A 22,868-nucleotide genomic window follows, 5' to 3' on the forward strand; every position below is an offset into this window, starting at 1 on the left:
CCATATCCTCAAACAAAAGCAAAAAGGGCAAGCAAGAGCGAGAGAACAAGCAAGGGGGGAGGGAGGGAGAGTGAGTGGAGGGCAAGCAAGCAAGAGAATAGGAGGGGGGGGGGGAGGGAGAAAGATGGATACACAGAGGCAAAAAAAAACCATCTAAAATGAGAGAATATTTTTTCTTCTATCTACTGTACTACGTTCGATGTAGTAGTTCAGGATTATATGTGAAGTAGACCCAAAAAAGGAAAGCAAGAAAAAGTGTAGTTCTGTCAATAAATATGTATGTACAGTGTATCAAGCACCAAATCATTGCTTATAAAATTCAATTTATAGAATAACATAAATGACACAAACAAATGATTATGATTCTTTCTTGATACAGTTCCAAAAAACATCGAATGAAAAAATATCCTGTGACCGAAGTAATTATTGTCATTTCTATCTCTCAAAGAGATGATTCAATGAGAATTAACATAAAAGGGCAATTGAATATTATCTTGATATAGTATATTATATGTGTAAAGGATTAGCATATGATCAAAATATAATATTTAGCACTTTCTCAAGAAAATAATCATTCCATACTACTTTGATATTTTGAAGCAATAGACTAGTGGCATTATTTAGGCAGTGTGTTGTACATAGATCTACAAAATTGCATTTGGTTTCATATTGACTTTGCAGGTGTAGTCCTTCTGCCTTGGACCTCATCAAATTCTTTCAAACCAACACCTTTTCAAACTTTTTCAAAACAAAATTGAGGACTTAAGCTAAACGTTTTTAAGTTTAAACTAAGTCTTCATGGACAAGCTTTTAAGGGGAATCAATGTTCTTTTCTACTCACTTTACCAAATCAGTATTGCAGTCACATTTAAAGTTAGAATATCCTCTCAAGAAATAATAACTATAACTATTATACACATGGCATTTTGACTGTACCATGATTCAAATTTGCACAAAAAAGCAAAAACTCTTGATTGTGAAAAAACTAACTTCTTCATTGAATATAACATGACATGCCAAGTCATTCTTTATTCACAGTGCAATGAAAATAACTTACCAATATATAATTCTTAATAAAAAATACATATTTTTCCAAACTGAAAAGAACGTTATAGTGTATAGACTGAGAGTCCACATCATCTGATGTATAAGACCCAATGTTATTATTATGTTGTTTCATGTTTGGGGTAAAAGAGATATGGTGGATCATATATGAGAAAGCTTTGCTAAATACTCAATACTTCAATTATTACTAAAACGATAAACAATGTATTCAGGCATTCACATGACCTTGTTTCCATCCAAATTATTAATTGAAACAAAGCTTTTGACTTCTTGTGTTTTTTGTGCTTACCTTTCTGTTCCACCATTGTATTAAGCAGTGAATGAAAACTCAATAAATGTTACAAAATCAAAAGGCACATTGATACATAATCATAGTGCAAATGAAATAGTTGGAAGACTGTGATAGAAGTATACATCCAAAATGATGTTTAGTCAATTTTTATAAACATCACAACAAAAGGCAATGATTTACTTGTCTTATATACATGTAGGTAGACAAGACAGATCAGTATGAAATTAAAAAATATATATATACAATGAAGGCAGGGGCCACAGAGCCAGGGGGAGGGCTTCCCCACTTTATTCAACAAACATGTAGAAAAAATGTTACAAGTGGAATGCCTCTGGCTGTCTCACCTGCATCACGCAATTCAATATAGCAGCAGTGCTGAATTTGAAAACTTCTATAAAATAATCATTAACAAAAAACACCATTCATATAATGATACAATACTACGTTCATTGACATTTGACCTTGATCATGTGACCTAAAACTTGTCAGTGATACTTGATTACCCCTATATCCATATTTTATACACTATATCTATAAACTTTGAAAGTTATGACAGCAATCTATCACCTCTAAAATGGCCAAAGTTCAATGACCTTAAATGACCTTTGACGTTGGTCATGTGACCTGAAATGCTCACAGGATGTTCAGTGATACTTGATTACTCTTATGTCCAAGTTTTATGAACCAGACCAATAAACTTTCAAAGTTATGATGGCAATTCAACAAATACCCCCAATTTGGCCAAAGTTCATTGACCCTAAATGACCTGTGACCTGAAACTTGCACAGGATGTTCACTTCAGTGATACTTGATTACTATTATTTCCAAGTTTCATGAATCAGATCCATAAACTTTCAAAGTTATGATGGTAATTCAACAGATACCCCCAATTTGTCCAAAGTTCATTGACCTTAAATGACCTTTGACCTTGGTCATGTGATGTGAAACTCAAGCAGGATGTTTAGTAATACTTGATTAACCCTATGTGCAAGTTTTATGAACTAGGTCCATATACTTTCAAAGTTATGCTGTCAGTTCAAAAACCTAACCTTCGGTTAAGATTTGGTGATGACGCCGCCGCCGTCGGAAAAGCGGCACCTATAGTCTCACTCTGCTATGCAGGTGAGACAAAAATTACCATCTATATTTTTGCATGGTCCGCCCCCCTTCCACTTTCAAAATCATTCTGCGGCTCTTGACACATGATGATTGTTTAAACGCAATTATTTCCTCAATCAGGAAATATATGGCGGGAGTAGATTTCAACCAAACTCTGACCTTTTAAATGTGACCACATAATGGGCTGATATCAGTTCAGATATCTATATTATCATCCTAATAAAATGAACATAGGTTGAATTGTTTAATATAATAATGATGTTTCTTATTATTTAATGATAATAATTTGTTTCAAAATACATATTCATTTCAACTACACCAAAGCAATGTATACAAGCACTTTACTAGTGATTTAGATTTTCCCCGATTATCAGATTCTGGTTTGCCTGAACAAAATGTATGCACCTTCTCCACTCCCTGGGGAGCATTCGAATGAGAGCTTCCAAGCTCAAATGCTATGCATACTATACTGGCTTTCACATCCTACCAAGTTTTTTTTTAACACTTGGGTGGAGAGCGACAATGTTTTGATTGATGCCTTGCCAAAGGACTTACCCTGTTTCTTCCACTTGTGCATCTACAGTTATTTAATGGCACAGACTACACTTACTAACTACACAGCTCTCTTGGATCTTTTACTAAGCCTAACAATTATATTTGATCAGGTATTTGCATAAGATTGAACAAACTAAATCCAAAGTAAAGCATAAATATATAATATTTGTCAAAATATAATCCCCTCCTAGTTATTCCAAAAAGATCTTTCATATAGATAGGATTAATAAATCAATGTCATATTAGCCTCTTTAATATAACATAATAGAAAGTTATATATCATGTGAGATACTTCAAACCAATCAGAGTTCTTTAAAAGGCTATTTGATATAAACATTTGCATGTATGCAAATATTAGGAATGGAAAATCTTGAACAAACATTCTGGCAACAAATAGTCTGATAAATAGACTAAATATTACCCCAAACAGAAAAAAATGAGTGTAATCAAATGTTTATATGATAGTGATTTCTTCTGTTTGATTGCAAAGTTCTATGTATTGAGTTGGGATGTGTCCTGTCTGTCCTTCATATTCAGCTAACCACCAGTTTGTGTCATCTGTATTAAGTATTCTCAGTATTTGACCAACGGAAAGATTTAACTCTGACTGTCCCTGTAATAAAAAGGGTAAATAAGCATTATTCACATGGGATATGGGCATGTTGTAGAATTATTTCAGAATTTGACAATTTTCAACAAAAAATAGAGGATAAAAAGTTCATAACTTAAAAAAGGGCGATAACTTGTCTCTAAAGGGATGGGGGCACAACAGGAGGCTCAACAGACTGCAAGGAATTCTTTGATTTCACATTTTAGTAAAAATATGGGCCTGTGAAATAAGGACAGGAAAGGCCTTGTCATTAGAAAAAATAAGGATTGGGATTGAGATAAAGGATAATAAAACAATCAAGAGAGAAAAAAAAAAGTGGAACGCCTCTTGCAGTCTCGCATGCATTACGCAATTTGATTATAGCAGCAGTGCTGACTTTATAATCAGCTATTGAATAATTATTCACAAAAGAAAAAAAATCATACTAACATACTATGCTCATTGACCCAAAATGACCTTTGACCATGATCATGTGACTTAAGACGTGTCCATAACAATCATTCATACTTGATTACCCTTATGTCTATGTTTCATGAACTACACGTGTAGATCCATTAACTTTCTAAGTTATGATGCCAATTAAAAAAATACCCCAAACACGGCAAAAGTTCATTGACATTAAATGACCTTTGATCTTGGTCACGCGACCTGAAACGCACACAGAAAATTCAGGGATACATGGTTACTTTTATGTCCAAGTTTCATGAAGTAGATCCATAAACTTTTAAAGTTATGATAACAATTCCACAAATACCCCCAACATTATCAAAGTTTGTGACCCTAAATGACCTTTGACCTTGGTCATGTGACCTGAAACTCGCAAAGGATTTACAGAGATACTTAATTTCTCTTATTTCTAAGTTTCACAAATTAGTTCTAGAAAATATCAAACTTATGACAATTCCACAAATACCCCCAACATGGCCAAAGTTCGTTGACTCTAAGTGACTTTTTACCTTGGTCATGTGACCTCAAAACTCAGGCAGGATCTTCAGTGATCATATACACTATTACCCTTATGTCCAAGCTTCATGAACTAGGTCCATGTAATTTCTAAGTTCATTGACCCTAAATGACATTTGACCTTGGTCATGTGACCGGAAACTCAGGCAAGATGTTCAGTAATATTTGATTACCTTTATGTCCAAATATCATGAACTAGGTCCATGTACTTCCTAAGTTATGATGACATTTCAAAAACTTAACCTTGGTTAAGATTTCAATGTTGACGACGCTGCCGTCGCCGCCACCATCAGAAAAGCGGCACATATTTAATAGTATCGGGCTGCTATGCAGGCTAGACAAAATGGATAATGATACAGGATACAAAAACAATGAAAAAAATAACTCAATATTCAAATCATTTCATTTCTTGGTACACTTTGGGTCTGATATATGATATTAGAAAAGGGACTTACTTTCATAAGAGATTTACATAATCAAAACAATCTTGCAAAGGCAGCTACAAATCTAAAGTGCAGAAATCTTGACTTCATAGCAATCAATTCAAAATATGAATTCATTTATTGAACCAATGAACCCTCTACGAGTATTAAATAAAACATGCCATGCAGTCTGTTATGCTATACAAGGAATTAAAAGCTAGTGCAAACAAAAATTATTTATGATTTTATGACCTATGCCATTGACAAATTTGAACATTTCATCCAATTACCAACTGAAGAAAAATTCCAGATCATCCAAGTTAAATGTAATTTATGATTTTTTTTTAATTACATTAATGTGTGATTGCATGCAATATACTACAAACACAAATTTGACATATGAAAATGTACACTATCAATGCTTTGATTAAATGATGATCATATACCCAGCTAAGAGAGTTTGCATTCTAATAAAGAGATCTCCTCTCTAAGAACAAGTCAAACAGATATATATGAACAACCTTTATTGAATGCAAACCTGACTATAATGGCCATATAGAAACATGAAATATGCAGTAAAGGAAACCTGCTTTTATTGTAGAACCATTATCACAACCATCTTTATCACCAAAATCACATTCATAGTTGAATGGGATAAAGATGACAATTTCATTCAAAACCACAACCATGAACTTAATAACAATCATCATCATCATCATCATCATTTTACAATCACAATTATCATCACAATCAAAATTACGATCATGAATATTCACAATAGCATAAATCTTAATCCAAATTCACAACCATTAACTTTATTTTCCTAACAATCATAGTCAATAATCATTACAACATAGCATAATCAATATTCCTAAAGGCTTAGCATCAAATAAAAAATGGAAAAGAAAATTGTCTACTACATGTGAAAAGGATGGGGTACTCCATACTATCTAAACAGATAAACAGTGAAATCAGACAGACAAAACACTTAAGAAAATCGTCAAAAGTGGATGATGAATACCAAGGTTATGTGTTATTTTGGTAAAACAATTTAATATGAAAGATAATAATTACTAAAACTTATTTTGATACAATGGGCATATGTTTTACACACATGTATGATATGCAAAATATGCAAATAATTATGATTCCATGTAATGGAATATGAAAAGGAAGAGTGGGAACATGATATAACCAATCCATCTAATGAATACCATAAAACAACATGCACATAAAATTTTCACAAAATATTGTTACAATTGAAAAATTCAATAACTTCATTATATTTCATCAGATTTTAATGACATTTTCACTATCTTGGCTCATTTATTTTTTTAAGTGACGATTATTTTCAGAATGGAATACCCCTTTACGCTATAGGGTGGATTAAAACGGTGGCAAAGCTCTAGCTTGCAGTATGTGCCTAGAAATCATAATCTAAACAAACTTACTTCTGTCGCTTCATAAAGGTTCTTCTATTGAGAGTCATCGTGGACTTAGAAGACTTTCCATTACATTCGCTTTCCTGTTTCCATAACAATCATCCCACACACAATTTTACAATATAAAAAAACATTAAATTATTCTACCTGCTGCTTGAATTTTTGCATACTTCAAGATTTTAAACTAATTATAACAGCCACAAAATTCCCAAAATATTCCTTTACAAAAAGTTCACCATAATCTGTTGACAACCAGTGTCAGTATCAGAATTAAGGTGAAGAATCAATTGATTGAAGCTTTGGAAGAATGTTTAAATCTAAAAAAAAAATTGAGAATCTGAATGAAGGCCGTAATTTCATTTGCAGCTAATCATACCAGAAAAGATCATTTAATTTGTAAAATATTGCATTGCAAATCATACTTCATTTCTAATGTCAAATTTCAAAACAATTTCAATTTCATCAACATTCAATCTGAGTTTTTTGCCAAAAAATAAGTAACATTTCCTTGTTTTGCTATCTGGAAATAGGAAACACTTCGTTCTTGAGAAAGAAAATATTGTTGGACCACAGTCATGCTGGTATGTTTTTGTAGGGTTGGTATATTACTTTAAAATAGTTTCATATTTCCTCTTTAATATCACATTTTGATTTATTAAGACTGACTCATTAACTTCACTTAAATCAATATTTGATATCCTTACTTAAAACAAATTGATATCCATTCCAACCATAACATTTCCTCAAACACATGTAAGAAAATGTTAACAACTAACAAATTATCATTAACCTACCTATTTCAATTTCAAATCCTTGTTTGAAAATGTGAGGAAATTAGGAAACTGAATACTTCCTCATTAAATAAGGAAAGGTGAAAAAATCAATTGAAAGACTAGCAGAGAAATATTACTGACAAGACAATAACCCCAAACTATTCTTAATCATTAACAAGGGAATCCAAAACCACTCGGGTTATAATGACATCGTAATTATGCAAATGATATGAAGCGTACTATTCTAGTCTACAAATGTCTCTTTATCTTCTACTGCACTTCATTTTGTTTCTAAAAGGCTATGTACTAGCTAAACAGATGCAATTTCTCACTTTTAAATTGATCTTAAACAAAGAAATGTCAATTCTCAAGTAAATTTGATGGTCCCCAAATGTTTGAATACAATCTAAAATTTTTTTTTTTTTCTTTATTATATCATATATAATATTTCCCCCAAACCAAAGAACTTTGTTGTTCTCATTATGCTAGTTTTGCTGTTTGAAATACGTGGTTGCAGTATAAAATACCACTGGTGTAACATGGCTGACATAGCACAGGATGAAAGGAGATAGCAATTCTCTTTGAGGTGACCAATGAATTCAATTTTGAAACTAAGATCAAGTTTGACTTAAAAATAAGTTTAAATTCCCAGTCACACTAAAAAAGCAGAGAGGGACACATGCTACCACGTGATAATCTATGAGATTATGTGATGAACACCAAGTGCGCATTGGTGCTTATTTCCCCTATGACTGCCATACAGGTGTCACGCGCGTAAAACATTCCCCATAGACTTGTGTGTTAAAATGGCACTTTTGAAAAATTCATAAGAAATAAATGTGAAATTAGAGGGTGGAATGTTTACTACCATTGGATAGGATATATATCTCACATTCCATATCTGACCAGGAAAGGGTACCGTAGCCAGCTCATTTTAAAAATAAATCGCCATTTATGAAGATAACTATGAAAGGATCAAATTCATCAACTGAAACAGTAAAATAGCCCTAATTCTTCCACCAGTCAAAAAATAGTTCCAAGTCACTTATTTATCTTACCAACTTGGGCAAAGGAAGTTCAGTAGTTACCATCCCAAGAATCAGTGTTAGATTTCCAATCATAATCATGCACTTTTGACAATCAGCTATATCAAATTAAAAAAAAATTGAATGGGTTGGGTCGAATGAATATCTTATGCCTTCCTGATGTAATTAGGCTCATGCAACCTACAGCAACTAAAAAACGGCCGTTTTAACATTTTTTGTACCAGCTACATATAGGTGGTTTGAATAAAATTGAATGAAATGGTTGTTTTTTACTCGCTGTACGGCCGCCGTAGGAGGAATGTGACTGCAGCATAAAGCATGACATTCTTGACTTTTAGTGAAACATCTCCTGCTATCAAAGAAGGATATTAAATGATACATTATCATTAAAAAAAGGATTTCCTAGGTCTTGTCAACTAGTAATGATCATAATAGGAGATATTACTAGTTGTCAACTAGTGATAATCATAATAGGAGATATCACTAATTGTCAACTAGTGATATTTGCAATCACTTTGCAGACGCTTTCTATAACACAGAGAATCTTTTGTAAAAAGCCCTTCACAATATAGCAGCCTTTGTCAAAAACCGGTGAATCAAAACAGCAGTGTCATCCTGGACTCTCGACAAACCACTTATCTTAAATTTTTTGTCCAATCTGGATCTTAAGATGAAATGCTGTCCCGATCCACCAACTTTCATCAATAACCTCTAATCTGTCATTTGACAGGTATTTTCAATAGATTCTGAATGTTCCAGAATGCGTTTGCGAAGTAATAGCTTGCATCATTGCATGCAACTAATATCACATTCTTTCTTCTAGGTATGATGCAAAGTTATCAAGATGCAATTAAGATCAGGTGTCAATTATTTGTTGCTCTGACAATTACTCTATGAAAGGCCTTATTTTAAACTCAAATTGACTTCTAAGATTTAAACAAGGAGGATGGGGCATATAACCTGGGCTATACGCTCAGGAGGCAATGAGTAAAATCAAAAGCAAGAGGAGAAAGAAAAAAGTCTAGAAATCCGATTCTAATTAACAACCAAAGAGTCTACAAGTGCCAGAAGATGACAGTGATGTGAAGTGCTGGTACCAAGGTAGAATGTTAGAAGGGGAGCAACCTTAGCACTGTCCCACTCCAGTCTTTAACCTACACAAATAGAGTAATTGTCACAGGAACAAATATTGTTGGTCACTATCAAGTTTCTCTGATCAACCATTCTGGAATCCATACCACAATTTAAAAAAATAACAAACCTTTATAACTGAATAAAGCTAATAAGTGCTGGCTAGAAAGGAAAGTGAAGGCAAGAACAACATAACTAATAGAGCAAAAGCAAATTAAAAGAAATATTTATTATAGAAAACTTAGATGTGATTGTCATTGATAGCATGCTTTGTTAGAAAAAGATAAATGTTAGCTCTAAGAATGTCATATGAATTCAGATAGACCTTACAATAGAGACATATAACTCTTTGGCAAAATATTCAAGACTGTATATTCAGCTTTCCATAAAGTACAATAGACCAAAATATGTCAAAAAATTCTTAAATACTAGTTTTTACTTCTTTTAAAATTCATATGTACTGATAATTTAATACTTTCTCATAACAATGCATATAATGCTGAATAAACCCTATTTATTATCATTTACTTTAATGTTTTGCAATGATTTTATCATGATGTGCATACAGTATGACTATGACCCTTGACACCAAAACATCTTGAGAGGAAAACAAAATACACAAATAATTGTTTACGCACATTTTTGTGCTTTCAATTTCTGTTTTCAAGAAGGGATAGAGCACTATCCATCAGAGAGAAATACCCCTATTTGAATATGGGTTAGGAGTAAGGCCAAATTGGCTTTAAATCATAGCAATTGTACAATGACGTTTAGGTATTTGATTTGATGTTTTACAGATTATATACTGCAATAGTAATGAATTTTAATTTGAGTATTTATGTGACTGTTCAGAACTTTTGGCAATATGTTGGTTCTTGTAATTATTATCACTTATTCAGCTAAAGAAACACACAAAAAAAAGAATTACAAATGAATGGCATAATCCAAAATCGGTTGGCAGACTAATTGTAATGTGTAAGGTGCCTGAACACATACAATGCAGGCAGGTGGATATTATCAAGAGAGTCATAGCAATCTAGTTATTAATCATTCCACTCTGCATGCAACTCACTTCATATCAGGTCCTCCAACTCCATTGATGAACTCTCCATAAAATATAATTCTGGACATACATGTATGTTTGATACTCAGTCTTCAGTGAAGATTTATAGCAGGATGAAATTGTGGTTATAACTTTCCTGACCACTTTTACCCATATTTTACAATGTTTTTTTTTTCCTTTTCAATTACTCTTCTTCATTTCTAAATGTATCACTTTTCACCAGTCTACCCTTCCATCCATCCCAAGCATTCTTTCTTCCAAGACGCCATCATTCTATCACACCATCATTCTATCTAACCACAATTAGTATTTAAATGCATGCTGGGCCCTGTTTCTTAGGCATTACTATGATGATTATACCCATGGTATCCTTGATTTTAATTGGCTGTTGAGTATTCTTAATAATAATAATAATAGGCACTTATATAGCGCCATCTATCTAGAAATAATCTACTCCTAGGCGCATTGTTATTGTTGTTATTATTATTATTTTTATCCCGGCTTTAGCTCGAGCTGCCTTTCAGCGCTCAGTGCATTCAAGGAATTAATCCTGCCGGGTACCCATTCACCTCACCTGGGTTGAGTGCAGCACAATGTGGATAAATTTCTTGCTGAAGGAAAACACGCCATGACTGGGATTCGAACCCACATCCGCAAGACGAGAGTGGTAACAACTAGACCACGATGCCCCTCTTACCATGGTCGTTACCATAATAATAACTTGTAACACAAAGGTTAGCGATTAATCATACACTTCATATTCTTCATGTTCTACAATGCTTGCTCAGCTTTGTGTTACGGGCCACAGGTGTGACCAACTTTGTATCCCAAACTGTTGAATATTTGTTAGAATTAACATTCATGGCTGCTCTAATGCTGTATTTCATTTAAAATGGTTTTGTAAAAATTGTAATTTGAGAGAACATCACCAGATTATATCAATTCAGGAGAAAAAAAAGATTTTCCCCAAATTTCGAGAGAGAAGGTGTTGTCACCCAGCTATGATATCATCATTTATCTATAGCAACTTGAATACCTATGCATTGACCAAAATAAAAGACTCATTTGCTGCTATTTTCTGAAATTTCCATTATAAACTATACCAGTTTATACATAATCATGCATCCACATTCATTTTCCAGATTTTACAATGGCAGTTTTGTGTCCTATCAGCTCTCTTAGTAAACTATCGGTCACCAATCACTATCTCAATTCATAAAGTTATCTTTCAACCATCATAATGTATGTAGAGCTCAAATTAATTATTCTATCAGCTATAGAATAATAGATATGACCACATAAGGCACATGAATTTTAAGGTTAAGTGTGACCACTACAAGATTAAAGACATGAAATGAGAATTTAAATATAAAATACATATTGCAATAATTGTGTCTGTATGGAGGGGGGGGGGGGGTGTACTAACAATGGAAACTGCTTTTGACACAATGGATAATTCAGTTTTAATTTTTTTTCTCAAAAGGTTTGTGGCCATTTCATAAGGGTATACTAATTTACCAGAATAATATCTTTATATCTTAGAATCAATCCTCAATTATGCAATGGATACATCACATTAACAGCAACGTATACATACGTAGTTTGGCCTGTGATAAACATACATAAACTTAGTGTATCCAGTACCATCTCTTTACCTGTTTCAACCAGAGAACAATAGATTGAGTGGACCAAAGCTATTGTGAAACAGGTAGTCAAAGAATTGTGACTGGTAGTGTACATATACATGTGTAGAGAGGAAAGGATGAGCTTAGAGATTCATAGATTTTAGTGAAGAAAAATAAATGCGAGAGGAAAAAATGAGCCAATTTATTTAACATCTTGATAATTTTCCTCCATATGAGTAACCCTTTTTTGCTGCAATCGTTTTAATTTTGAAGTTGCTCTTTTTTGTTAAAATAATATAATGTCTTACCATGAATCCTTTACATCACTCTATGAATGCATGTGATGTAGAACAATGCAATTAAATAATATGATTATGACAAAACAAAAAGGAAATGAACTTGAAATGAAGATAAAACTAAAAATACATCATAAATGAAATCAAATAATAAATTAGCAGGGACAATTGGTATCTCTCACATCTTTCACATGCCCCCCACCCCTCCGACCCTATTAAATAAATTGTTGTTTTATGATAACTTCCATGGTAACAATGCTCAACAACCAATCATAATCAAGGATTCTACAGGACATACCAATAGATTAACATAATAGATACTTTTATGTACTGGTTGGATCTCTCAACCATTTTATGGTAATTACATACTTCTGGAACAAATTCATTCTAAGAATGGCTGTATGAATGGCTGTATGTTATAAAAAGGCCTTGTTCAGAGGTTCTAAATTTCAATGGTATGGAAAATTGAAAATTGAAAAATTTCATGAAATTTGGGAAGAATATAAAATCTCACATAATTAAAAAAACCCTCTAATTAAAGCAAATTATTTTGATTCATGAACATACAATATAACATCTAAAAGGAAAAAACCAGTAATAAAACAAATAATAATCAGTGGAAAATGCAATTAGGTCTATATAACATCAAATATTTGCAAAGCTTTTGTGAAGCTAATTAGACAATATGTTGAAGGTGATGTTTTGTATTAGGCTTGTATTTCAGTATTGAAATTATCTATCTTGTTTATCATACATGTACGAAATGCACAGTATGGAATTCACTTAATCAGAACAGAATAGAAAACAGGGGGAACTCTAAAAATATACCTTCAAAGCATGCAAGTTTGAAGGAAAGGAGTGAATGGAAATAAGGGGGGTGGGAGTGGCTTGGCTTGGTAATATATATGGAGGATTGTGTTCAAGTGTTCATTCAGACTTGGAGCTTTCCCGATTAAAAATGGGCGCCTCAGACCAAGTTATTTTGAATGATCTTTTGCCCATGATGTCCCTTCACTCTGGAATATAATCCCATCATTATTAGAACTCTTCTCCTTCAAGTTTAAATCCATCTTAAAACAATACTTATCAAAAAGTATTTTGAAAGAGTTAGTGTTACAATTGCCAGCAACTTTCTTTCTTTTCTTAGCTTTTCTGTCTTCTCCAAAGTGCTCATTAGGATGTATTTAGCAGTGATATGTGCTATATATTAAGCATGTTGGTATTATTATTATTGCTTTTATAACATTTTATCAAAACATCACCCAGGGTGATGATAAAAACATGGTAATTTATTATGCTTTTTGCTAAAACAATATTTGCAAGATAATCATCCAAAAATAAACCTCACTATATTAACAACTGAAATCAATTTTGCTGATAATAAAAATCTATAAATCAAGGTAGTCGATTCAGCAAATTGAGTAAATTTAATTAATATCATGCACATGAGAAAAACACGAGGCACCATTTAAGCTGAATCAAGGATATCAAAAATATCAAAGAATATTTATTGATGATATCTACTTCATAAAAAAGTTGGCACGGCTTAAATATGACTACCTTTTGATTAGTTATATTTTTCCCCTAAAGCAAGTTCAATGATTATCACATTATTTTGTAGGTCTATATTCTTCCAAAGAGCCAAAACCAAAGAATGAATGCGATAATAATGGAATACACTCCAGCTTTGCATGTGAAGTGATATATGTGAGCTCTAAATAGAAGTAATAAAAGAAAAAAGAGATAGTGAAAGAGAGAGAATGGACCGTATACACAACAGTGTTTTAACCATGATTTCAACCTCAAGCTCAACTATCATTACCCTTTTTATATTCAATGTATGATTACTGTACGTATCATATGCAGTCAGTTTGAATAGTTTGATCACCTATAATGCTGAAAATCAACTATATATTTATTTGTATAGCGACTGGCTACCAATATTTATACAACTGATTTGAAGCCATGGTTTAATTCAGTATATTAGTGAATACATTTCAAAGAAGATTAGAGAGTTATTCTCACCTGTGCTTTATAATCATAACGCACCCGAACATATTTAGAGGCCTGATTAGATTGGGGAGGAGATTCCACTGCTGCATAAAGAGGGTCTGGTGTGAATGGGGTGTAAAAATCATAATAAAGATGAGAAACAATGCAAAAACAAAGAATCATAATAAAAATAAGGTTTAAGGCATTCATACAATGAAATAGGACTGGTAAAAAGAAAAGATAACACAAAATCTACAATAATGATACTATTACGATGAGTAATCTGGTAGAAATGGAATAAAACGCAAAACAAATATTATCAATGTATATAATACATATGAAAGAGTTCTTATAGAATATTATCATTCACTAAAGAAATATTTTTGGTAATGTTAAGATGATGACGATTGAAGAAAAAGCCTTAGCTAATGAAAATAACAACAAGGATTACATGATTAATCAAAATGCAATCGTTATGGAAATGTTGGAAAAAAACAGTACCTTATGAAAAATGTAGATATTTTTGTGAATGTTACATCATACATCTAAAATGATTGGTAGCGCGGTCCAACAACCCAATAATATTGATCGTCAAAAACAAAAACCATGCATTAATTATGTATCAATATATGGTAGATCATGAGGGAATACAATGACATTAAATATGCATATACTATAAAAACATACAAAGGTTTAATTTTTAGGAAAAAAGTGAGATTAAATATATTGATAAAATTTATGAAGTTGTATCGAACGTGATCAAATGAGAGAAACATATGTGACACAATTTGCTGAAATAAATATTTGGCAAAAGAAAAGAAGTTTGTTGTAATATCAGTGCAGATTAGACAATGAGAAGCCTCCAATACAAATGTGTTAGTATTATAGTACTAGTATTTTATTGAAATGATACAATATACACAGCTCATTATAACAAATAGATATATTCATATACATTTCAAAGAATAAGTGTTCTGTTTATCATACAATATGTACAGAATGAAAATGAGAAAGTGCAGAGATGTAGAATATAAAAATGTTATAAGTAACAAGCTATATATTTTCTTAATATGCACACAGTTGAAATGAAATTTAAGCCACAATCAAATAATTTCATCCCCATAAAAAATATGCATTTATTGCACTTAAAAACAAGACAATTTATAATTTTTCATAATTGCTTCACTATCTCAAATAATTTATGCACAATAATATTCCATTATAAGTTTTAAGATTCATTACAAAAATGCACCTTAAAATGGGGTATTAATAACTGTATCAATACATGGCTAAAGTTATCATTCAATTAAAGGTTCTTAGATAATTAGAACAAATTAAGTGTACTAAATAAGAAGAAAAGTTTTCATGCCACGCCAAAAAAATAATATCAAATTATGCTCATAATAATTCACACAAATGTGAATTATCATCAATGTGAGTTCAATTGAGGTCTTGTTCAGATATGGTGATACAAACTGACTTCATTTATGCTAATCATCCAAATTGTCTCAATTTCCATGGAAAAACTCATGACATTAGTTACTATGCCTTATATCCCACTGACTAGACAAAGAATTAAGCATGGCTGATCTTTGCCAAACCAGGTCTCCATGAGACACAAGTATGCACCAAGCATTAATGAGATTAGATACATTCGGTATAAGTAGCAGTTATACAGTGCATTATATATCTTTTATTAGAAAGTAATCCAATTTTCAAGGGCTTCTATTCAGAGTTACATGATTGTACCATTACATTACATTTCAAAATTACATGATTACATTTTACCTGAATATGAAAGAGCAACTCTTCAACTCTTACATCATTCATGACTCAAATATTTGAACACATTAAATAATTTGATTTTTCTAAGTTTTGGTATTAAGGCTGTGATAATTTCCATTGATACCTCAGTTCAGAATTTCTTTGTCAATGAACACGATCACTTTGAATAGCCCTTTTTTAGCTATGTTAATGAATGCAAGGCTAAAAGATGGCAGTTCTTCAATGATCAGTGTCCTTCATTTCCCTCATTTGACTAAATCTAAGAAAATTAAATCTTTATCTGTTGTCTTTCAAATTAATTTATGCATTCCTGCATGGTGGTATAAGGTATTAATAAAAGATTACAGTTTACTCTTTCACATTACGGTATAATATTCAATGACTCTTTCATTTTACCGGTCCAAATTTGGATTACCTTTTTTAATTAACATTTTATAAGATGTTAGAGCTATTAGAGCAGTTGTGTTTTTAGCATTTTGTTAGGTGGTTGCTAGGGTAACTTACCAGATGACCTTAATGTGTGTTGCAGCGCTTGGAAATGCTCTGTCATGATATTTGACGATATACAACATTTAATCATAGTGAATGTGCAAATGACTATTCATGATTTTCAACACATCCCACAATGCATCATTCCAACTGTGGATAGATTTCTGACAATTTGACTACTGAGGAAATAACTTAAGATGGTTGTCTCAACAGCTACACATTTGTTAGGAGAAATTGGTAGTGAAAATGGTAGTTGCAAAGCTTCATATTATTAGAATTATCATCTGAAACTTAATTGGTCACAGTTGGTATGATCAATGTGTTAATAACATGGATATGCACAACAAAAACTAAGATCGTGTGAGTGTGACATTGCATTTGAAATATTGTTAAGATACATGTATATCAGATAGCATTCTAAAGATTTTTTTTTTATTCTAAGAAGAAATTTACAAATCTTGGAACAGTAATAGGCAGTTGATTATTTCTCCTGAAGTAAAAAGTGACCCTCTAACACAAAACAACCAATAAATCACAATTCTGACTTGCCTTGGTTTTAGATGAATACCATCCTTAGCCTTAAAATCATACATAACTTGCTATAAACTTGATTGAAAGAATAATTTGATATATCAGCGAGAAAGTGAGATGGTTGAGTAGATTATTATTCTCAAAACAATATAGAAAAGCAAGGTGAGATCACTGAAGCATGCTGACTTGTGTCCTATACCATTGCACATAACAGCCTTATTAACCAAGTATCAAGATGTTACGAGATTAAACTAAACTAGGCATAGCTATCCTTTCATCCTGTACAGTTATAAAAGTCCAACGCAACAATTTCTTGGACACCAAAATCTGTCATGATAAAGAAGATTAAGATTTCATGAGATCTGCCTTGTAATAAGATCAGCTTTGAGAAAATCAATCTGTAGAGTAGATCTTATTTTGACAGATGAAAGACGAGTCTAACAATTTAGAAAGTAGTAAAACGTATATCGTGACTTATTGCTTATTTTGTGGTGGAGTGTTACAAACACATTGATGAAATAAGAGTAATTTTATGAACAATTCTGAAGTCAACACACAGTATGAATGGCAGTTGTTTCCATGGGCGTCAATCCAAACTTGAGCATTGGGGGGACACAATAGCAACATGCAAGCATGTCACTTTTATAGGTATACTTTCCAGATCCATTACACTTTCGTCATACTCCACCGCTACATACGTATGTCACAGGGGCGGATCCAGCCTTCGCCAATAGGGAGGGCCCGGAATTTTTTTTCACCCACATTTTCCCCGATCGGCCGCTCGAAGTTAATTATTTTTTTCTTTGAAGGGGTAATATATTCATGTATAATATCATAAGCTTTATTTAAAAAGTGCGAGCTTTTTGTTTATTTTATGTATTTTGTTTTAAAATTCAAACATTTTGGGCAATGTTTATGATCCTAAACGAGATGTGTATCTAACTAAATAATTGCTGCGAGCGCGAATCGCGAGCAGAAATTTTTAATATACGTTTTCATCTGATAAAAAAGGATCTGTTACCGGCAGCTTGTTAGCCATGAAGACGTTACATATTTCAACTATCAAATAATGCGAAGCGCGAGCTGAAAATTTTGACATATTTACCTGAAGAATGAAAAAGGTTAAGTATATAGCTAAATAATTAATGCGAGCGCGAAGCGCGAGCTGAAAAATTCGAGATTCAAACCTAAAAATTGGACACTCTATTCATATTTTGTAAATCATGAAAATGATGAGTACTTGGAAATCGGCTTCCTATACATTAATAATGTGAGCGCAAAGCGCGAGCACAAATTGTTTTATTTATTTTTGATATATGCTTTGATCTGATCTGTTAACGGCTGCGTGTTAGCCATGATGACGTTACATATTTTAACTACCAAATAATGCGAGCGCAAAGCGCGAGCTGGAAATTTTGACATTTCTACCTCAAGAATGGAAATTCTAAGCACTTTTTGTAATCGTGAAAAGGATAAGTATATAACTAGACAATTGATGCGAGCGCGAAGAGCGAGCGGAAAAATTCTGGACACTCTATTCATGATTTGTAAATCATGAAAATGAGTAATTGGAAATTTTCCTACATTAATAATGCGAGCGCAAAGCGCGAGCAGACAATTCTTTATATTGTGATCTGACCTAGAACATGTAGAATTAGGGTAATCTAAATACATTTCTTATCATGAAAATCAATAAAGCGAGCGCAAAGCGCGAGCTAAATATATATGATATTCCGCTCTGAAAAGGGTCAATTTAAGCTCTGTTTTTCAAGCACTTTGTGGGAAAATTGTGAGGTGGATATGGATCACAGTTAAAAAGAGCTGATAAGTTTCATTATTATTACTTTGAGTTTTGACATAGGACCGGGACATTATGTCATCATATGAAAATTATGACTATCTTCCTATTTCTCTTCCTAAGCATGAGAGCGCGAAATCTCTTAATATTATGGCCTGAAAACTGGACATTTAAAGCATTTTTTGTAATTATGAATAAGATGCATGAGTTGATATATTTCAACAATCAATGCGAGCGGAAATCGCGAACCGAAATTTCTGATAAACTGCATGTGATCAAATGGGGATTTTAAGTAGTTTGTTTTAGAATTAATATTGAGATAAACATAAATCACCAATCAAAATGCGAGCATGCAGCGCTAGCTGATACGTTTTCACAATCTGACCTGAATAGGGATATTTTGATAACTTTATGGAATACAGGAAAATAATAGGTACCTGACAAATCAAATTTTGCGAGCGCGCAGCGCAAGCAGAAAATGTTAATATTCAGACCATAAAACAAAAAATTTTACAGAACACTTTTTAAAAATCAAATTTGCAAATCAAACAAAATAATAAAAGTTAAATTTTCGAGCTGAAATATGTTTTGTATATTGACTTCAAGATTTGATATTTAAGCTCCATATTGAGAAAGATATGTAAATCACCTAAAAGGCGATGCGAGCGCGAAGCGCGAGCAAAAATTTTATATCCCGGCATGAAAGATTTTTTATTATTACTTTCCAAGTCTTCCCCTTATCTTATTCACTCGTCTTCCTCCTTTTATGTTTCCCTTTCTTTTTTTCTCCTCTCTTTTCCCTTCTTCTTCTCTTTTTCTCTTTCTTTCCCTTTTTTTTGCTTCGCCAATAGGGGGGGGGGGGGGGCCGGGCCCCCTGGATCCGCCTATGCCGTCATGCCGTGCATACCCACATGAAAAAAAACCCACCACGCACGTGCGGGTCTCTATGTGAGTGCTTGCGTGTACCCCGGCGTCGTACGTACAGGAACGGCTCATAGACGGCTAGCTGCGCTGCTTTTGAATGCGAATTTACCCACCGTTAATTGCATCGAAAAGTTACATGACAGTTGTTTTTTTTCTTTATATTTTTTTAGGGGAATCATGCAACTCTCATTTCCTTGAGAAGGTATGCACATATTCCCCCCCCCCCCAGATGGTCACACTTCTTTTGTGACAAAAACATGGGGGGGGGACATTTGATATTGTGTCCCCCCCTGAAAAAATCATGGGGGGGACACGTCCCCCCGTCCCCCACTGATTGACGCCCATGGTTGTTTCAGTATACATTTAAAATTATTATGTAGATCACACAGGGATTCATCAAATACTTGAGACTGTCATGTCAATTGATGAAACTTGTCTTCTTACAATGTGTTTTTACTTGATCAACATGGCTGGAATTATGAGTGATTGCTATTAGGTGACATTTTCTTGTATTAAAGAGGTCTCACGTTGAGTCCCCTTCAATCTAAAACACAAATCAAACAAAAGGAGATGAGAAAGCCACATGGAAAACTGCCAAAAACAATTTACCATCCTCTAATAATCCTAATTGGTAACCATGTATATCAAACAATTTGTATATTAAAGAGTTTGGGTGGTCCCTATCAGGACCAACAATTGCCCAAGAAAGATACATGGTGTACTGTGAAATGTACTACATAATTCTTCTTCACCGTGGAAATCTCCATTAGTTACATTATATCAGTCATTCTCAATTACTTTTGTTGAAGCGCCACATTTCTTGTTGAGAATCTGTACTGCTCCACTAGCGCTAACGAGCGAAATATTGCTGAGGGGCCCCTGGTGGGCTCGAGAGGGCGGAGCCCCTTGAAGCTTTGGAATATGAGGCTTTTTAAATGGCCAAGAGGGGATCTAATTAATATCAATACAAGGAACACAAATGCAAACAAACTAAACAATTTATTATTTTTCAAATGATAAGTGACTTTCCACAACATACCAGTGATACCGCTAGTTCACGAGGGCATGCACACATCACAGCAGGCAATACCTTAATTGCAGCATTTCTCTTTCACATCCTTGGATTATAAATAATCAGGTTCAGAAACAAGTTTCTGATTTTCAATGTCTAAAACTTCTTACTTCTGTGAACATTATTTGATGGTAAAAACTTACCCGACTTACTTTTCGTGATGCCACACTAATATGCAAATTAAGAACTTTATTTTATATCTGTATATATGTCACCACATTTTCCGATATGATATTCATTTAATTCAATTCATTATTTCATTCTTCAACATAATACAAAAAATACAAGATAAATTAATTCAATTTAAATAAAAGCATGAACAATTCAACATTGAATAAGTGATATACATATTCAATAAGTGATTCAAATATGAATTAACATGCATGTCAAATTTAAATCAATATAATCAATATAAATAAATATAATTTAATCAATATAATTATATATCATGAAAAGAATGGAGAATTTGATGTGCTTTGCCAGGAGTCCAAGTTGTTGATTAAAAGCATGGTTTGTCAAGTACAAGAGTGTTAAATCATGGATTTATTGTCATCATTTCAAATGCTACATCTGAGCAATTCCATCAATTTTCGATGTATAATCTGGAAATGGGAAATTACTAGCTGTAGAAATAGTTGAGAACGTGATAGATATCCGAGAACGGGGCTATCAGATCACTTGTAATCAGTATTTTGTATACCTCTATCGTGATGCACATACTATTGACTGTCGCACATGATTCCATATACACCAAGCATATAAGATAAATAAAAATAAAATTCAATAAAGAATTAAGTTTAAAATATAACTGACTTGTTTTTCCCTTTGTGTAAAATTATCATCAAGTATATTTCCCCATTTTTTTCATACCTGCTCCCACGCGCCACTCCGCAAGGCTCGGTGCGACACAAGTGGCGCGCGCGCCGCTATTTGAGAATCCCTGCATTATATATTAAACATGTTAAAAATCAAGTCTACGTCAGAGCAATCTCTAAAAGGCCAAGACATTACACTTGTAGATGCCAATTAGATTTATCAACAATATACACCATGACATATGCTATTTCTAGCTTTCCTAATATTCACTAGCTTTTTCAAATTGATTTAATAACAAAGATCAAAATGAAGATATCAAACCAAAGGATTCTTATTTAGCATTTGTTTGTATCTTATTTGAGCCAGAAATCAATATGTCAAATATAATTTCAGAGAGTTTGTTGAAGAGTCTGAGATACTTTGAGCATGTTAATTTAAAACTTGGCCTTAAAAGTCAGATTTACACCAAATTTGCATTAATTCGAAGAACATGTAATATTTATTTGAAAGACTGTCTCACTATTTCAAATTGCTTTTTTAGTTTTACTTGCAGTATGTGATGGGTTCATATTTGAAATTCAATTCTTCATTTCAAAATGAGAGCAAAATAACATGAAGCATTCAATGAAAAACAAATAATGGCCACATCATAACAAGTCTTCATTTGGATTGTATGCTTGCCAAATAGATCTTGGCATTGAGATAGTTATTTGAGAATTGAATAATGACTAAATGCAGACTTTAGAAAAACAGGTGTCAGAAGATAAGAAAGATTACAGGGAAGGAATTGATTTAAATTAATGACTAGAAACCAGTCCTGTGATGATATCTATTCAAAGAGGTAAATATTTACATACTGTGTATTAACCATACTGAGATATATTGTATCAAATAATTTGTAATTCTAACAAAAAAGCTTGTTGCAGAACAGAAATTACTTTTTTGAATAAAAAGTCAATTCCAATATAGTTTCTATTTCAATTACTGAGCTTGCGGAAATTTGTAATGCTCATTCATTTACGTTAGGTGTTTATTACAGCATTTATTTTCATATGCATG

At 32.8% G+C, this 22,868-nt stretch overlaps 1 protein-coding gene across 1 annotated transcript in view; it reads right to left on the minus strand.

Moving 5' to 3' along the window:
• Positions 1 to 3,539: 3,539 nt before the first annotated feature.
• LOC129258008 (proline-serine-threonine phosphatase-interacting protein 2-like) overlaps positions 3,540 to 22,868 on the minus strand; it is a 194,862-nt gene continuing 175,533 nt past the window's right edge. The window contains exons 12-15 of the mRNA XM_064096113.1: positions 16,684 to 16,722; positions 14,428 to 14,513; positions 12,415 to 12,434; positions 3,540 to 3,644 (exon numbers count right to left, since the gene is read on the minus strand). Coding sequence (XP_063952183.1) covers positions 3,629 to 3,644; positions 12,415 to 12,434; positions 14,428 to 14,513; positions 16,684 to 16,722 — 161 coding nt within the window. The 3' untranslated portion in view covers positions 3,540 to 3,628. The remainder of the gene's footprint in view (positions 3,645 to 12,414; positions 12,435 to 14,427; positions 14,514 to 16,683; positions 16,723 to 22,868) is intronic.

This window comes from Lytechinus pictus, chromosome 3, assembly GCF_037042905.1.
Source record: "Lytechinus pictus isolate F3 Inbred chromosome 3, Lp3.0, whole genome shotgun sequence".
Classification (NCBI taxonomy): domain Eukaryota; kingdom Metazoa; phylum Echinodermata; class Echinoidea; order Temnopleuroida; family Toxopneustidae; genus Lytechinus; species Lytechinus pictus.